This window comes from Macaca nemestrina, chromosome 7, assembly GCF_043159975.1.
Source record: "Macaca nemestrina isolate mMacNem1 chromosome 7, mMacNem.hap1, whole genome shotgun sequence".
Classification (NCBI taxonomy): Eukaryota; Metazoa; Chordata; class Mammalia; order Primates; family Cercopithecidae; genus Macaca; species Macaca nemestrina.
The window spans coordinates 87,207,207-87,224,749 of NC_092131.1; the positions used below are offsets into that span (position 1 = coordinate 87,207,207).

The 17,543-nt window shown below is 45.3% G+C and overlaps 1 protein-coding gene across 1 annotated transcript; it reads right to left on the reverse strand.

Moving 5' to 3' along the window:
• Window positions 1-1,089: 1,089 nt before the first annotated feature.
• Window positions 1,090-15,403, reverse strand: LOC139364351 (X-linked retinitis pigmentosa GTPase regulator-interacting protein 1-like). The gene is made up of 7 exons (XM_071100502.1): window positions 15,139-15,403; window positions 13,246-13,342; window positions 12,314-12,445; window positions 7,319-7,424; window positions 4,546-4,569; window positions 3,195-3,341; window positions 1,090-2,730 (listed from the first exon to the last, which is right to left on the reverse strand). The coding sequence occupies exons 1-7, from the start codon at window positions 15,284-15,286 to the stop codon at window positions 2,653-2,655; spliced, it is 732 nt and encodes a 243-aa protein (XP_070956603.1). The 5' UTR covers window positions 15,287-15,403; the 3' UTR covers window positions 1,090-2,652.
• Window positions 15,404-17,543: the final 2,140 nt, after the last annotated feature.

The window sequence follows — 17,543 nt, forward strand, 5'->3', positions numbered from 1 at the left end:
ATGTTGCTCAGGCTGGTCTCGAACTCCTGTGCTCAGGCAATCTGCCCACCTTGGCCTCCCAAAGGGATAGGAGTACAGGCGTGAGCCACTGTGCCCAGCTGCCCAGCTAATTTTTCTTTTTTTTGAGATGGAGTTTTGCTCTTGTTGCCCAGGTTGGAGTGCAATGGCCTGATCTCGGCTCACCGCAACCTCTGCCTCCTGGGTTCAAGTGATTCTCTGTGCCCGGCCGGCTAATTTTCAAAATAATTTGTGGAGGGGGTTTCGTCATGTTGCACAGGCTGGTCGTGAACCCCTGAGCTCCAGAGATCCTCCTGCCTCAGCCTCCCAAAGTGCTGGGATTACAGGAATAAGCCACCATGCCAGGCCACTTCCAGTTATTTTTAATTATAAAATTAATGCATGAATACATATTCATTGTGAAAAATTAGAATAATATATCAGCATATAAAATAGGCCAGGGTGGTGGCTCACGCCTGTAATCCCAACGCTTTGGAAGGCCGAGGCAAGCAGATCACTTGAGCCCAGGAGTTGGAGACCAGCCTGGGCAATCTGGCAAAACCCCGTCTCTGCACAATATAGAAACTATTAGCCAGGTGTGGCGGCGTGTGCCTGTGGTCCCAGCTACTCGGGAGGCTGAGGTGGGAAAATCACTTGAGCCTGGGAGTTCAAGACCAGCCTGGGCAACATGGCAAAACACCATCTCTACAAAAAATACAAAAATTAACCAGGCATGGTGGTGTGCACCTGTGGTCCCAGCTCCTTGGGAGGCTGAGGTGGGAAGATTGCTTAAGTCTGAGAGGTGGTGATCACAGTGAGCTGACACCACTGCACTCCAGCCTAGGTAACGGAGTGAAACCCCATCTCAAAAAAAAAAAAAAAAAAGAATAAAAGTGAAGGTGAAGGTGTCCCTTGCTTTATTCGAATCCTCTTATCTCATTAAAGGTTTGTGGAAACATACAGATACATAACATAAACCATGTCAGAGTTAACATATTCATTTTCAGCTTGCTTTTTCTTTTAACAATATATCTATCTCTCTTTTTTTTTTTTTTTTTTTTTTGAGATGGAGTCTCGCTCTGTCGGCCAGGCTGGAGTCCAGTGGCGCAATCTCAGCTCGCTGCAACCTCCGCCTCCCGGGTTCAAGCGATTCTCCTGCCTCAGTCATCTGAGCAGCTGGGATTACAGGTGCGCGCCACCACGCCCAGCTAATTTTTGTATTTTCAGTAGAGACGGGGCTTTGTCATGTTGGTCAGGCTGGTCTTGAACTCCTGACCTCGTGATCCGGCCGCCTTGGCCTCCCAAAATGCTAGGATTACAGGCATGAGCCACCGCGCCCAGCCATCTATCTCATTTTTAACAGCTGCATAGCACTTCATTGTGAGGAAGCAACATGCTTTATGTAATCAATCTTTTATCAGCGATTTCCTTTTTGTTTGTTTATTTATTTTTGTTTTTTTGCTATTACTAACAGGGCAGTAATTAATATTCCTTTTTTTTTTTTCCCCTTTTTGTGGAGAACAGGGTCTCACTATATTGCCCAGACAGGTCTCGAACTACTAGGCTCAAGTTATTCTCCCACCTCTGCATCCTTAAGTGCTAGGATTACAGGTGTGAGCTGCTGCACCCAGCAACATTCTTCTTATATATATTTGCACATACACAAGAGAATTTTTGGCCGGGCGCGGTGGCTCAAGCCTGTAATCCCAGCACTTTGGGAGGCCGAGACGGGCGGATCACGAGGTCAGGAGATCGAGACCATCCTGGCTGACACGGTGAAACCCCATCTCTACTAAAAAATACAAAAAACTAGCCGGGCGAGGTGGCGGGCGCCTGTAGTCCCAGCTACTCAGGAGGCTGAGGCAGGAGAATGGCGTGAACCCGGGAGGCAGAGCTTGCAGTGAGCCGAGATCTGGCCACTGCACTCCAGCCTGGGCGGCAGAGCGAGACTCCGTCTCAAAAAAAAAAAAAAAAAAGAGAATTTTTTCATTTTGATTCCCCACCGCCTCCCCAAAAAATTTGGCAGACATGGTGGCTCATGCCTGTAATCCCAGCATTTTGGGAGGCTGATGCAGGCAGATAACCTGAGCCCAGGAGTTTGAGACCAGCCTGGGCAACCTGAAAAAACCCTGTCTCTACAAAAAATAGAAAAAAATTAGCCAGGTGTGGCAGCGCACACCTGTAGTCCCAGCTACTGGGGAGGCTGAGGTGGGAGGATTGCTTGAGCCTGGGAGACTGGGGCTGCAGTAAGCCTAGAATGCCACTGTATTCCAGCCTGGATGACAGAGAGAGATTATGTCTCAAAAAAAGAAAAAGGAATTGCCGGTTAAAAAAAAAAAAAAAAAGGCAGAAGAGGCAGGAGAATTGCTTGAACCCGGATCGCAGAGGTTGCAGTGAGCCAAGATCGCACCACTGCACTCCAGCCTGGGTAGCAGAGCGAGACTCCACCTCAAAAAGAAAAAAAGGAAAGAAAAAAGATATGCACATTTAACATTTTAATAGTGTTAAATTCCCTTCCAAAAGGCTGCCAATGTATATTCTCACTAACAATATTGAGTACCAATTTCCCCATATATTTATTAATGCTAGGTATTAGGAATGAACTTTCTATAACGTCTTTCATAGTAACAATGCTCTGGGACCCAAATGTGGTACTCACTTTTCTAAGAGTTTGTCATAATTGTCATTCAGCAATTTTCGTTCTGTTTCCAAATCTTCAACTCTCTCCTGAAACTAAGAGTGATAGTAGTCCTTGAGATAAAATTTAAAAATCTATTCCCCCGCACAGGATTTCCCTTTTCCATGGCAGGGAGGGGTGTGGGTGAGAGCCTTTCTATCGCCATCTCCAATGTCTATGAGAAGCCATTCAACTAGAAAGACTTGAACCAATTGAAGGTTGGCTAGAAACTTTCATTGGAATTAATGAGGATTTTCCAAAATAAATCTTCATTGTCTCTGGGTTTCTACTGTTAGGGAAGCAGCAAAACATTATGAAAGAGCAAGGACTTTGGAAAACAGACATAAGTATAAATCCGAGCTTTGCCCCTAATGGTGTAATCTAAAACAAATGATTTAACCACTTGGAGCTTCGTTTTTGTCCTTTGAAAGAATGCAATACTCATATTGTTGCTAAGATACACATTCTAACATCCCTGAAGTTGAAATGTAGATGGTATCTTTCAACTATTATTATTTACCTCCTTCAGAGTCATCTGCAAGATAGACACATCTTCCAGTTGGCTCTTCAAGCTCATAGCCTTCTTGCTTTCTTCCTTCAGCTCTGCCCTGAGCTCATTCACTTGGTTGAGGAGGGCCTCATGGGCTGCACTCAGGATTCCCTGATTCTGGGGCAAAAGGAAAGTACCTCTAGGAATGGTCATATCACTCAGCACGAGTGGTCTCCAGACACCAGCAACCCTAGCATTCTCTAATAGATGTCACAAAGAATGACTATGATTAATAGTGTATTAACTTTGTACTGTTAGTTTACCCTGTTTTTCACCCTAGCATTTCTCTGGAAGTATAATTTCCCTGGTAGGTAGGGTTTTCCATTCTGGGCAATTTTAGTACATCATTTGAGCCTTAATTTTCTTTTCTTGTATTTAGTTATTTATTTATTGAGACAGTCTCGCTCTGTTGCCCAGGCTGGAGTGCAATGGTGCTTGGCTCACTGCAACCTCTGCCTACCGGGTTCAAGCAATTCTCCTGCCTCAGCCTGCTAAGTAGCTGGGATTACAGGCATGAGCCACCACGTCCGGCTAATTTTTGTATTTTTAATAGAGATGGGGTTTCTCCATGTTGGCCAGGCTGGTCTCGAACTCCTGACCTCAGGTCATCCACCTGCCTTGGCCCCTCAATGTGCTGGGATTACAGGCGTGAGCCACCGTGCCTGGCCCCTGAGCCTGAATTTTCTCAAGGTTCAAATTAATCCCTAGTTCTAAATTAGTTGCCACCTTCCAAAGCTGCCTTCACTTTCTAAGCTATTTGACTGTTTTTTTATGATGACTTATTTCTCCGTTTGTACCTAGAAAAGTGACATGTTAACTCTAGAAGTTCTCTGTGTGTTTCTGGTGGACTCCTCTGGTGAGGCACAGCTGGGTGGTCTCGTTTGGAACCCTGTCTTAGTGGTGATTCTTAAGCACAGACATTCACCCAGCTTCACATGCAGCCCACTCACAGTGGTGAATAAGGCCAAATATTTAAGACCATCTGAGAACACTGGCAACAACTTTGTTTATATCTCATCACTTCACACATGCTTGAAGAATACTCAAGTTTTGAGCAAATACTATAATTTGCTTCAGCAATAGGCTTAAAAATTCCACGCCAAATATTTCTCAACTCCAATCTCATATTTCAACTTTTATGAAAACAGTGCAATAAGTATCTTTTGATAATAGTATCATTTTTAACAGAAACTATATGACATAATAACATTGATTTAGTTAGCTAAATTCTGGTGTTATGTTACTTGGAGATGAACATAGATTTCTTTGAGTTTGATTTTTCTGGTTACAAAGAAACGGAGACTCAATTCTCATTAAGTACCTTCTGGAGCAAGGTTTCGTATGCCTGGAAGAAAGAAATTATTATTATTTTATTAATTTATCAATTTCACGATATATTTATGACTGTAATATAAATGCTTAACGTTTTTAAAGACATTATAAAAATCCCACAAAACAAGTCAATTTGTGTACTTGTTTACTAATTGTTGCTATTTTTCCCCTGCCCTAGCTTGCCAAGTAGTATGTGATTGCAATCTTTCACACCATTTCTCAAAAAATAATGAAGGGTCATTTATTCACATTTGCATTGTACTTAGCGGATTATCCAAGAAAAATGTTTAATCTTAAACTAGGTACTATTACTTAGCATGCTTCAGAAAGATCGCCTCGGTTTTAGAAAAAAAAATAATGATCATAACAACAGGTATAATTAGTTGAGTAGTTGTTATGTGTTATATGTTACTATGTGTTTCATTACCTGCTACATGATGATCATTATAATCATTTCACATATATTATCTCATTTAATCTCTGTAGCAAACATGAGAGGTAAGTTTTTGTTTTTGTTTTTGAGACAGTCTCACTCTGTCACCCAGGCTGGAGTGCTGTGGCACAATCTCGGCTCACTGCAAACTCCGCCTCCCAGGTTCAAGCAATTCTCCTGCCTCTGCCTCCCAAGTAGCTGAGATTACAGGTGCCCCCACCACACCCAGCTAATTTTTGTATTTTAGTAGAGACTAAAATACCATGTTGGCCAGGCTGGTCTCAGACTCCTGACCTCAGATGATCCACCCGCCTCGGCCTCCCAATCTTTTTTTTTTTTTTTAAAGTTCAAGTAATCTTTTTGAGAGAAAAAAAAAAAATTGATGGTATCAACTTGCTTAAAACCCTTTCACACAGCTCTCTGCTGTCTATGGCATAAAGTCTAAATTCCTAGCATGTTCTGTCTTTAATGACAACAAGAAAAAAATTCTTAGTGTGTTCTCCATGACCAGGTTCCTGATGTTTCTCACCTCTGCTCTCACGGAAAGCCCCTCCTTTCTCTTGCACACTTATTAACACATGCTAATCTTTTAATATTTCAGTATTTAACTCACAAATCTATTCCTTTATCAATTCTTTTCTTTTTTCTTTTTTTGAGACAAAATCTCACGCTGTCACCCAGGCTGGAGTGCGGTATCAGGATCTCGGCTCACTGCAACCTCTGCCTCCTGGGCTGGAGCACTCAAGCAATCCTTCTGCCTCAGCCTCCAGAGTAGCTAGGACACAGGCACATATCACGATGCCCGGCTAATTTTTGTATTTTCGGTAGAGATGAGGTTTCGCCATGTTGTCTGGGCTGGTCTCGAATTCCTGGGCTCAAGTTATCCTCCCTCCTTGACCTCCCAAAGTGCTGGGTTTACAGGCTCGAGCCACGGCACCCATCCTTTTCTGATCTAGCACTGTTATAGGAGTTATTAAAACTAATTTTAGGCAGATAGAGAGAAAAAGCGGTACTTGGAAAGTTTTCACGTCCTTTAAAGCAGCTCCAGAAACGTTTTTTGTCTAACAGGAAAGCCCCGGCTCTTACAGCCGGGCAGGCAACCTTTGATATGCAAATATAGGTCTTTAGAAACTGGGTCCACCCAAACATGGCGATTCCCGCCCTCGTCTTCCTGCCCTTGCCCCAACATGTCCCTGGCAACATGGCCACCCCCACCAATCCCCACGTGTGTGTAACATCATGGCGCCCTGTATTTGCATACTTTTAAGGCTAGGGTAGGAGGGCCAGTTTTTTCCACAGGCTACATGAGCGACATGCGTGGTCAAACCAATCCCTGAGCCCTATGCAAATCAGACACCACCTCCTCCTGCCTACTTATATAAGCAGCCACTTTTCCCCCGCACATGGGTCTTTTCTCTCGGCTTTGGAATATTCCTCCCTTTGTGTCTGTAGAGGGGAGCTTCTTCCGTCTTTGTTCTCCCTTCTTTCTTGCCTATTAAACTCTCCGCTCCTTAAAGCCGCTCCACATGTGTCCCTGTCGTTTTATCTAATTCACGTGAGACAAGAGCCCTGGTGTTCCTCCACTCATCAAAGCCATATCAGCACCTCACCCACTGGTGAGTCTGACTACTCTCTCTTTTGTGTCCTGCCCATACTCTGCATACGCATAGTTGAATTTGTTTACTTGTTCTCTCATTCCTATAAACGCCTTGAAGGCAGATGTTATCTTATTTATCTTTGTAATCTCTGTATCCCTGTGCTTTGCAATTCCAGGTACTGGATAGATATTTGTTCAATAAAAGGATGGTGCTGACGTTACTTTGACCCTTGATACTCTATTTCCACCAATCAGATATTAGTTTCTAATGTGTGATAATGCTAAATGTACTTACCCTGAGGGCAGTCGTCAGGCTTAGAAAATATAATGACGGTAAATATCCGGGACAGAGTGCAGCTCACAGAAAGTGCTAAAAGGCTAGTTTCCTTCCCTTCCCCTGTGCTTTTTGGCTTCCTAATTTAATCACATTCTGGTTTGTGGTCTTTGTAGGGGACCTTAACCCTTACACAAGTTAACTCCACTCTATTTCACCTTAGCAGGCAGAGCTTGAGCCTTCCTCTTAATAGAGAAATAATGGGAAATACTGGGAAAAGAATATACTCCAAGCTGTAAGGCTTGGATTTGAATATCACTTATAAATTGTGTGACCTTAGACAAGTAACTTAGTCTTTCTGAATTGTGGCTTCCCATATGTAAAATGGAGAAAATAATAGGAATCTCTTATTTGGGGTTCCCCCCACCAAGAAAGCACAGCTCATGGTGGCAACTCACCTCTTGAACTTCTGTTAATTGTGCTTTTGTCATAACCAATGAGGCATTTCTTTCATGTAAGAGCTTCTTAAGTCGAATCAGCTCTACCTTCTCTTTAATGGAAGCTCTGCAGAGAAAGGTGCTAAATTATTCTGTCTGAACATGGACAGAATTAAAGACATTTTCTCCTTGACTGTGCCCCAATAAGAATACCTCCCTCTTGTCTCTTGCCTCCCCCTTCCCCATACTAGAACAGAAGTATGTGTATGTACACTCTAGTAAATAATGTCCTTTCTCCCATTTCTCATCACGCCAGCCAAGATTTGATAGAGATCACTAACCTTAAGCTTATGTTCTGAGAAAAGATAATAACTACTTTTTAAAATGATGGTGTTCATAATTTCTCATAAACCTTGCAATGTCAAGCTAGGTCTCAGCCTTGTTTCCTTAGAGAAGCCAGTGAGGTTTGAATGTGCTAGAAAACTTAAAAAGAAGATTATGAACCAGGCACTGTGGCTCACGCCTATAATCCCAGCACTTTGGGAGGCTGAGGCGGGCAGATGGCCTGAGGTCGGGAGTTGGAGACCAGCCTGGGCAACATGGCAAAACCTCGTCTTTACTAAAAATACAAAAATCAGACGGGTGTGGTGGCAAAAGCCTGTAATCCCAACTACTATGAACGCTGGGCAAGAGAATCGCTTGAACTCCGGGAGGCTGAGGTTGCAGTGAGCCGAAATCACGTCACTGCACTCCAGCTTGGGCAACAGAGTGAGACTCTGTCTCAAAAAATAACAGTAGTGGCCGAGTGCAGTGGCTCAGGCCTGTAATCCCAACACTTTGGGAAGTTGAGGCAGGCAGATCACGAGGTCAAGAGATTGAGACTGAAAGGAGCTGGGCACATTCCTCAGCCCCGGGCTCAAAACTCCCTGAGCCTAGTACAAACACATCCCATCCTCCCATCCCACCACATACCGCCATATATCTCTCAAACTCCCTGAGCCCAGTACAAACACCACCTGGAAAGTCTCCAATAAGGAGACAGCCGTTCAAGGTTACTGAAAGCGCGGGAGCCAAAAGGAATTTCTTTGTTCCCCTGCAACTTTCGGGCTATAAAAAGCAAACGCTCGCGTTGTTCGGGGCCCTCTTGTATGCTGTGGAATGGAAGGACCAGGTTCGAACTTGTAGTAAAGATCCTTGCCGCTTGGCTTTGACTCTGGACTCTGGTGGTCTTCTTTGGGGAACAAACAGTCTGGGCATTACAAGACCATCCTGGCCAACATGATGAGACCCCATCTCTACTAAAAATACAAAAATTAGTGGAGCGTGGGGGGTGTGCACCTGTAGTCTCAGCTACTCAGGAGGCTGAGGCAGGAGAATCGCTTGAACCTGGGAGGAGGAGGTTGCAGTGAGTTGAGATTGCACCACTGCACTCCATCCAGCCTGGCGACAACAGAGCGAGACTCTGTCTCAAAAAATAATGATAATAATAATAATAGTAAAATACACCCGGCACAGTGGCTCACGCTTATAATCCCAGCACTTTGGAAGGCTGAGGCGGGTGGATCACGAGGTCAAGACATTGAGACCATCCTGGCCAACGTGGTGAAACCCCGTCTCTACTAAAAATACAAAAATTAGCTGTGCATGGTGGCGCACACCTGTAGTCCCAGCTACTCGGGAGGCTGAGGCAGGAGAATCACCTGAACCTGGCAGGTGGAGGTTGCAGTGAGCTGAGTTTGCACCACTGCACTCCAGCCTGGGTGACAGAGTGAGTCTCTGTCTCGGAAAAGAAAAAAATAATAAAATAAAATAATAGAAGATTAGGCCGGGAGCAGTGACTCACGTCTGTAATCCCAGCACTTTGGGAGGCCAAGGCAGGCAGATCACCTGAGGTCAGGAGTTCGAGACCAGCCTGGCCAACATGGTGAAACCCTGTCTCTACTAAAAATATAAAAATTAGGCCGGGCGCGGTGGCTCAAGCCTGTAATCCCAGCACTTTGGGAGGCCAAGACGGGCAGATCACGAGGTCACAAGATCAAGACCATCCTGGCTAGCAAGGTGAAACCCCGTCTCTACTAAAAAAATACCAAAAAAAAAAACTAGCCGGGCGAGGTGGTGGGCGCCGGTAGTCCCAGCTACTCGGGAGGCTGAGGCAGGGGAATGGCGTGAACCCGGGAGGTGGAGCTTGCAGTGAGCTGAGAGGCGGCCACTGCACTCCAGCCTGGGCGACAGAGCGAGACTCCGTCTCAAAAAAAAAAAATTAGCCAGGCAAGGTGGTGGATGCCTGTAATCCCAGCTACTCAGAAGGCTGAGGCAGGAGAATATGCTTGAACCTGGGAGACAGGTTGCCATGAGCTGACAAGGTGCCACTACACTTCAGCCTGGGCAACAAAGTGAGACTCTGTCTCAAAAAAAAAAAAAAAAGAAGACTATTATTCCTGAACCTAGGAGCTCACGTTTTCTTTATTGTTTGAAAGATTGAAAGAGACACTGGGGAGGATTTGAGTTCACTCCACTCTATCTCATTGAGTCCCTGTCTAGCTGCTTATTAGAATAACCTGGAGCGATCTTAAAATTACACTGCCTGAATTCTACCCCCAAATAATTGAAAGGGAATCTCAGAGATGGGGCCCAGGAATCTATTATTTATTTATTTATTTATTTATTTATTTATTTATTTATTTTGAGACGGAGTCTTGCTCTGTTGCCCAGGCTGGAGTGCAGTAGTAGCGTGATCTTGGCCCACTGCAACCCCTGCCTCCCGGGTTCAAGCTATTCTCCTGCCTCAGCCTCCCGAGTAGCTGGAATTACAGGCATGAGTCACCACACCCGGCTAATTTTTGTATTTTCAGGAGAGATGGGGATTCACCATGTTGCCCAGGCTGTTCTCGATCTCCTGACGACAAATGATACACCCACCTTGGCCTCCCAAAGTACTGGGATTACAGGCGTAAGCCACCACACCGGGCCTGGATCTGTGGTTTTAAAATGTCTCCAGGTTGAAAACTTATATCCATACAAAAAACTACACATAATGTTAATAGCAGCTTTATTCATAATTGCCAAAACTTGGAAGCAACTAAGACATCCTTCAGTAGCTGAATGGATAAATAAACTGGTACATATAGACAATTGAATGTTATTTGGTGTTTTGAAAAAATGAGCTTTCAAACCATTAAAAGACATGGAGGAAACTTAAATGCATGTTACTAAGTGAAAGAAGCCAATCTGAAAAGGCCACATACTATATAATCCCAACTATATGACGTTCTAGAAGAGGCAAAACTGGAGACAGTAAAAAGATCAGTGCTTGCCAGGGCTGGAGGTAAAAGACATGACTAGGTGGAACACAGAGGATTTTTATGGCAGTGAGGCTATTCTGTATGATGCTATAATGATGGATACATGTCCTTATACATTTGTCAAAACCCATGGAATGTATAACACCAAGAGTTAACCCTAATGTAAACTATTAAATGACGGTCAATGTAATGATATGTCAATGTAGTTTCACTGATTGTAACAAATGCACCACTCTGGTATGGGTTGTTGACAGTTGGGGAGGCTGTGTGGGTATGGAGGCAGTGGGTATACAGTGACTCTATTTCCTGCTTAATTTTGCTATAAAACTAAAACTTGTCTGAAAAATATATTTTTAAAAAAGTTATCCAGGACTTGATGCACAGAGAGGGCTAAGAATCCCTATCTGGTGATGAGGATGAAGTAGTTTTCCTTCTATATAGTGAAGCAGCAAATATCCTATTATACATAAACATCCCCTTTAGGTTAATCCCTCCCTCCTTCCCTCCCTCCCGTCCTTCTTTCCTTCCTTCCTCTCTCTCTCTTACTTTCTTTCCTCCCTCCCTCCCTCTCTCTCTCTTTCTTTCTTTCTCCTCTCCCTCCCGTCCCATCCCACCCCCTCCTCTCCCTTCTTTCTTTTCTATCTTTCTTTTTTTTTTTTTGACAGAGTTTTGTTCTTGTTGCCCAGGCTGGAGTGCAATGGTGCAATCTCGGCTCACTGCAATCTCGGCCTCCCAGGTTCAAGGGATTTTCCTGCCTCAGCCTCCTGAGTTGCTGGGATTACAGGTGCTGGCCACCACACCCCCTAATTTTTTTTGTATTTTTAGTAGAGATGGGGTTTCACCATGTTGGCCAGGCTGGTCTTGAACTCCCGATCTCAGGTGATCCAGCTGCCTTGTTCTCCCAAAGTGCTAGGATTACAGGCGTGAGCCACTGCGCCCAGCAGGTTAATTCTTTTCTTTTCTTTTCTTTTCTTTTCTTTTCTTTTCTTTTTTTTTTGAGACAGAGTCTCGCTCTGTCGCCCAGGCTGGAGTGCAGTGGCGCAATCTCGGCTCACTGCAAGCTCCGCCTCCCGGGTTCACGCCATTCTCCTGCCTCAGCCTCCTGAGTAGCTGGGACTACAGGCGCCCGCCACCGCGCCCGGCTAATTTTTTGTACTTTTAGTAGAAACGGGGTTTCACCGTGGTCTCGATCTCCTGACCTTGTGATCCGCCCGCCTCGGCCTCCCAAAGTGCTGGGATTACAGGCGTGAGCCACCGCGCCCGGCCTTTTTTTTTTTTTTTTGAGACCAAGTTTTGTTCTTGTCGCCTAGGCGTGCAATGGCATGATCTCGGCTCACTGCAACCTCCGCCTCCCGGGTTCAAGTGATTCTCCTGCCTCAGCCTCCCTAGTAGCTGGGATTTACAGGTGCCTGCCACCATGCCTGGCTAATTTTTGTATTTTTAGTAGAGACAGGTTTCCCCATGTTGGCAAAGCTGGTCTCGAACACCTGACCTCAAGTGATCTGCCCGCCTCGGCCTCCCAAAGTGCTGGGATTACAGGTGTGATCCACTGTGCCCGCAGGTTAATCCATTTCTTAACCTATGAGGGACTCCATGTCTACTACTCAGATTGAATTTAATCCCAAACACTCTGCTTTCCTCTGAGATGGAGGAAAGGTGTAAATGAGCTTTTTCAGTTCATTCTGGTTTGAGGCATGGGGTGCCACACTCTTACCGAAGCTCTGCAGCCTTCTGAGCACACTCCAATGAGCTTCTCTGTTCAAAATTTTCATCTTTAGGCCACATTTTCTCAGGAGACTTGGGTGGCTCTTCGACTTGCATGGTATTGCTGGCCATGGTGTGGGCACTGTTAGGCATGCATAAACCAAAGGGTTTAGCCATACTTACGACATTGCTGAAAGAAATTATACTGTTAGAACCAGAAATACTAAATACAAAAAGGATACTTCGAAACTGTTGTTACAGGAGTTTAGAACTGGGTTCTCACACATACAAAAATAAGTTAAATGAGTCAGTAATCTTGGTACATGTCAAGGAAAATCTTATAGAATACAGCTTTCAAATGTCAAACAAAGACACAAAGGAATTATGGGCCAGGCGTGGTGGCTCACACCTGTAATCCCAGCACTTTGGGAGGCCAAGGTGAGTGGATCACAAGGTCAGGAGTTGGAGACCAGCCTGGCCAACATAGTGAAACCCTGTCTCTACTAAAAATACAAAAATTTTGTATAGTAGTCCCAGCTACTCGGGAGGCTGAGGCAGGAGAATCGCTTGAACCCGGGAGGCAGGGGTTGCCGTGAACCAAGATCACGCTACTGCACTCCAGCCTGGGCAACAGAGCAAGACTCCGTCTCAAAAAAAAAAAAAAAAAGGAATTAATTATGACCTAAGGAAAAAAATATAAATGGAAATAGAGGGAATACTTTCAATTGAGAAAAGGACTTTTATTTTCATTTCCTCAGAGAACAGAGAGAAGCTTGTTTTCCAGTTTTAAGCAATGAAGTTGGAATTTGACCTAGGGTTGACTTTCATCTTCCCTGATCATGCTGAAAAGACTCAAATCACCAACATTCACTTGTTCCCTAATGATATCTTTGTAATTAAAGTGGCAGGAATAACAACATGGGATAAATAAGAAGAACTCACAGTTCGCTGTGTTCACTGGCTATTTCACCTCCGTTTTCATTTGTCGCATGCTCCTTAAACGATGGAGGGGCTGTGTAGCTCAGCCTGTCCCTTGGCCCTAAAAGTTTAGACAGAAGATGCAGACTCTGGCAACAGTACCCTCCAGAACACCAAGTGCTGAAACTGGAACGTGAAGGGCTGGACATAGAGAGTCTTGAGACCTGGGTGAAACCCTTATATGACAACTGGTCCCCGAGGAACAGTTTTTTTTTTTCACTCTTGCAAAACAAGTGGGTAAGTACAAATAGGAAGAAAAAAGAAAGGTAGAAGCTTGTCCAGGGCAGAGACTGTGTGTCTAACTCTACCCATCTTTATCTCTAGTGCCCGGTACATAACCAGTGGCCAGCTATGCTGAACTGTTAAATAGAACTGAAATTTAAATTCATGCGAGTTTTCTTTTTTTTTTTTTTTTTTTTGAGACGGAGTCTCGCTCTGTCGCCCAGGCTGGAGTGCAGTGGCGCAATCTCGGCTCACTGCAAGCTCCGCCTCCCGGGTTCACGCCATTCTCCTGCCTCAGCCTCCCGAGTAGCTGGGACTACAGGCGCCCGCCCCTGCGCCCGGCTAATTTTTTCTATTTTTAGTAGAGACGGGGTTTCACCATGGTCTCGATCTCCTGACCTTGTGATCCGCCCACCTCGGCCTCCCAAAGTGCTGGGATTACAGGCGTGAGCCACCACGCCCGGCCAACGAGTTTTCTACTTTCAGTTGTTTTTGCAAACATTTGGTTGTCTGGAGTATGGAACTTGAAATGATCAGACCATACTAAGCAAAATAAGTGAGTATTTATTAATAAAATAAGAGTACTTAATGAAATGCTGTGTGTAGATTTCCTTTACCTAGGTTACTCATTCCTGATTTAGGGCCATGAGAATGAGGTGTCTACTCTAGATATTCAACGTTCAGTTTTCTTTTGGGGGATTTTGTTTTGTTTGTTTGTTTTTTGAGGCAGAGTGTCACTCTGTTGCCCAGGCTGGAGTGCACTGGTGCCATTTGGGCTCCCTGCAGCGTCCGCCTCCCAGGCTCAAGTGATCCTCCCACATCAGCTTCCCAAGTAGGAGGGACTGTAGGCATGTGCCACCAGGCTTGGCTAATTTTTTTTTTTTTTGAGACGGAGTCTTGCTCTGTTGCCAGGCTGGAGTGCAGTGGCGCAATCTCAGCTCACTGCAACCTCTGCCTCCCGAGTTCAAGTGATTCTCCTGCCTCAACCCCTCGAATAACTGGGACTACAGGCCGGGCGCGGTGGCTCAAGCCTGTAATCCCTGCACTTTGGGAGGCCGAGACGGGCGGATCACGAGGTCAGGAGATCGAGACCATTCTGGCTAACACGGTGAAACCCCGTCTCTATTAAGAAATACAAAAAACTAGCCAGGCGAGGTGGCGGGCGCCTGTAGTCCCAGCTACTCGGGAGGCTGAGGCCGGAGAATGGCGTAAACCCGGGAGGCGGAGCTTGCAGTGAGCTGAGATCCCGCCACTGCACTCCAGCCTGGGTGACAGAGCGAGACTCCGTCTCAAAAAAAAAAAAAAAAACAACTGGGACTACAGGTGCCTGCCACCACGCCCAGCTAATTTTTGTATTTTTATTAGAGATAGGGTATCACCATGTTGACCAGGATGGTCTCGATCTCCTGACCTATTGTCTGATTCTGCCCTCAGCGGTACTCCATGGTGAATTTAGAATTTTGAATCTGATATCCCACTCAGGAAAAAAAGATTTTAGGGAGGCAGAAAGGAGGGAGTGAGAACAAAAGAACAAAATGGGGTGGTGGGCAGAAGAAGGCAGTGAGGAAAATGTGTCTGGCACATCAGTCCTTCCCAGTGTCTTGGTCCTGTAGGGGATGTGGCCTTAAATCTCACCCCTTTTGGGTTTCTCCGACACCGGTGCACCGGCTGTGTGGAGCTGTCTGTGTCCCACGTGGACGCGAGGCTGGGCGCGGCGGGGGCCAGCGGAGCCGAGGCGGTGCAACTGCCCTTGCAGTCGGTGCATCTGGGGGCGCTGGTGCATGGAGAGGCGCTGCCGCCACCCTGCGTTCTGCCCGCGCCTTGTGGTCTCCGATAGCGGCGCCGCCGTCTCCGCGACCCGCAAGTCCCGGCCAGCAGCGGTCAACCGCAGCAAGGTCGTCCTCAGCCTGTGGACAGAGCACGTGGCTTCTCCTTTCATGACAGTTATTATTTCTACTGTCTAAAGTTTCTACTAAAGTTTATTTGGAACAAATAATCACGAAATGATCTATGATATGTATTCATCTACCGTGATCTTTTTTTTTTCTTTTTCTTTTTTTTTTTTTGGTGAGACGGAGATTTATTCTTGTTGCAAAGGCTGAAGTGCAGTGGCGCGATCTCCGCTCACCGCATCCTCCGCCTCTCAGGTTCAAGAGATTCTCCTGCCTCAGCCTCCCGAGTAGCTGGGATTACAGACAAGTGTCACCACGCTCGGCTAATTTTGTATTTTTAGTAGAGACAGGGTTTCACCGTATTGCCGAGGCTGATCTCGAACTCCTGACCTCAGGTGAGCTGCACGCCTCGGCCTCCCAAAGTGCTGGGATTACAGGCCTGAGCCACCGTGCCCGGCCTACTGTGATCTATTAATCACACTTTTAAAAGATTAACCTTCTGTCCCCAGTACACTGTAACTTTTTGAGGGCAGGGCCATTGTGGTACCTGTCTTTATTCTGTTGCAGTGATTACACCCTTACTTTAGTTAAAAAAAAAAAAAAAAAAAAAAAGAAAGCTGGGCCACTACCCCAATATGTTTGTGTGCATTTAAAAAACTATATATCGGCCGGGTGCGGTGGCTCAAGCCTGTAATCCCAGCACTTTGGGAGGCCGAGGCGGGTGGATCACGAGGTCAGGAGATTGAGATCATCCTGGCTAACATGGTGAAACCCCGTCTCTACTAAAAATACAAAAAACTAGCCGGGCGTGGTGGCAGGCGCCTGTAGTCCCAGCTACTCGGAGGCTGAGGCCGGAGAATGGCGTGAACCCGGGAGGTGGAGCTTGCAGTGAGCCGAGATCGTGCCACTGCACTCCAGCCTGGGTGACACAGCGAGACTCTGTCTCAAAAAATAAATAAATAAATAAATAAATAATGTATCGACTTATTTTTGTACTAATAAATTATAGTCATTATAAAACAAAATATGTATTTTTAAAGGGGTGACAAACATAAATAACAATTTTAATATGTACTTTTTCTATCCCACTTGTCTGCAGACCCCTGAACATGTGCTCCAAATTAAGGATAACTCCTTTATAACTTTTAGTAACAATTTTTGTTATCTTGACCTAAAATCATGGTTTGTTACTACTATCTGATTCTATGCTCTCACTGTGCTATGGCCTGAATTGTGTCCCCACTCAAAATTCTTATGTTGAAGCCTTAACCCCCAATGTGACTGTATCTGGACATTCGGTGTTTCGGAGGTTTTTTTTTTTTTTTTTTTGAGACAGAGTTTTGCTCTTGTTGCCCAGGCTGGAGTGCAATGGCGCGATCTCAGCTCACCACAGCCTCTGCCTCCCAAGTTCGAGTGATTCTCCTGCCTCAGCCTCCCAAGTAGCTGGGATTACAGGCATGTGCCACCAGGCCTAACCACAAAATACTAATTTTGTATTTTTAGTAGAGACGGGGTTTCTCCATGTTGGTCAGGCTGATCTCGAGCTCCTGACCTTAAGTGATTTGCCCGCCTTGGCCTCCCAGTGTTGGGATTACATGCGTGAGCCACCGCACTAGGCCTTTGGAGGTTAAGTTTAAATGAGTTCACAAGGGTGGGACCCTAACTGGATAGGACTGTGACCTTGTAACAAGAGATCCCCCTCTCCCACCTCCCAAGACACAGTGAGAAAGCAGCAGTCAGCAAGCTAGAAAGATGGCCCACACCAGGATCCGACCATGCTGGCACTTTGATCTCAGACTTCCAGCTTCAGAACTCTGAGAAAACCAATGTCTGTTGGTTAAGCCACCCAGTCTGTGGTATTTTATTGTGGTATCCTGAGCTGACTAAGACACACTGCCCGCCTGTTCTAATATTTACTAACTGTAGCTTTGGGCATATCACTTAACCTTTCTGTGCTCAGTTTCCTCATTTATAAATAAAGATAAACAGAAAAAGATAAAAGCAGTAGATTGTTGTGAGGATTAATAAGCTTATATATATATAAAAAAATGCTTAGAACAGTGGGGGTACACTGTAAGGGCTTCAGGTATTAGTTATTATTATTACATATCATTATACCCAGATAAAGAAAACAAGGTGTAAAATAGC

Bases quoted from the DNA above. Each gene is read 5' to 3' on its own strand.
- LOC139364351 (XM_071100502.1), bottom strand. From the start codon at position 15,286: ATGCACCAGCGCCCCCAGATGCACCGACTGCAAGGGCAGTTGCACCGC. The intron at 12,446-13,245 runs GTGAGTTCTTCT...CATGCCTAACAG, and splicing joins GCCAGTGAACACAGCGAACT to TGCCCACACCATGGCCAGCA. The intron at 2,731-3,194 runs GTAAATAATAAT...TATCACTCTTAG, and splicing joins TGCAGATGACTCTGAAGGAG to TTTCAGGAGAGAGTTGAAGA.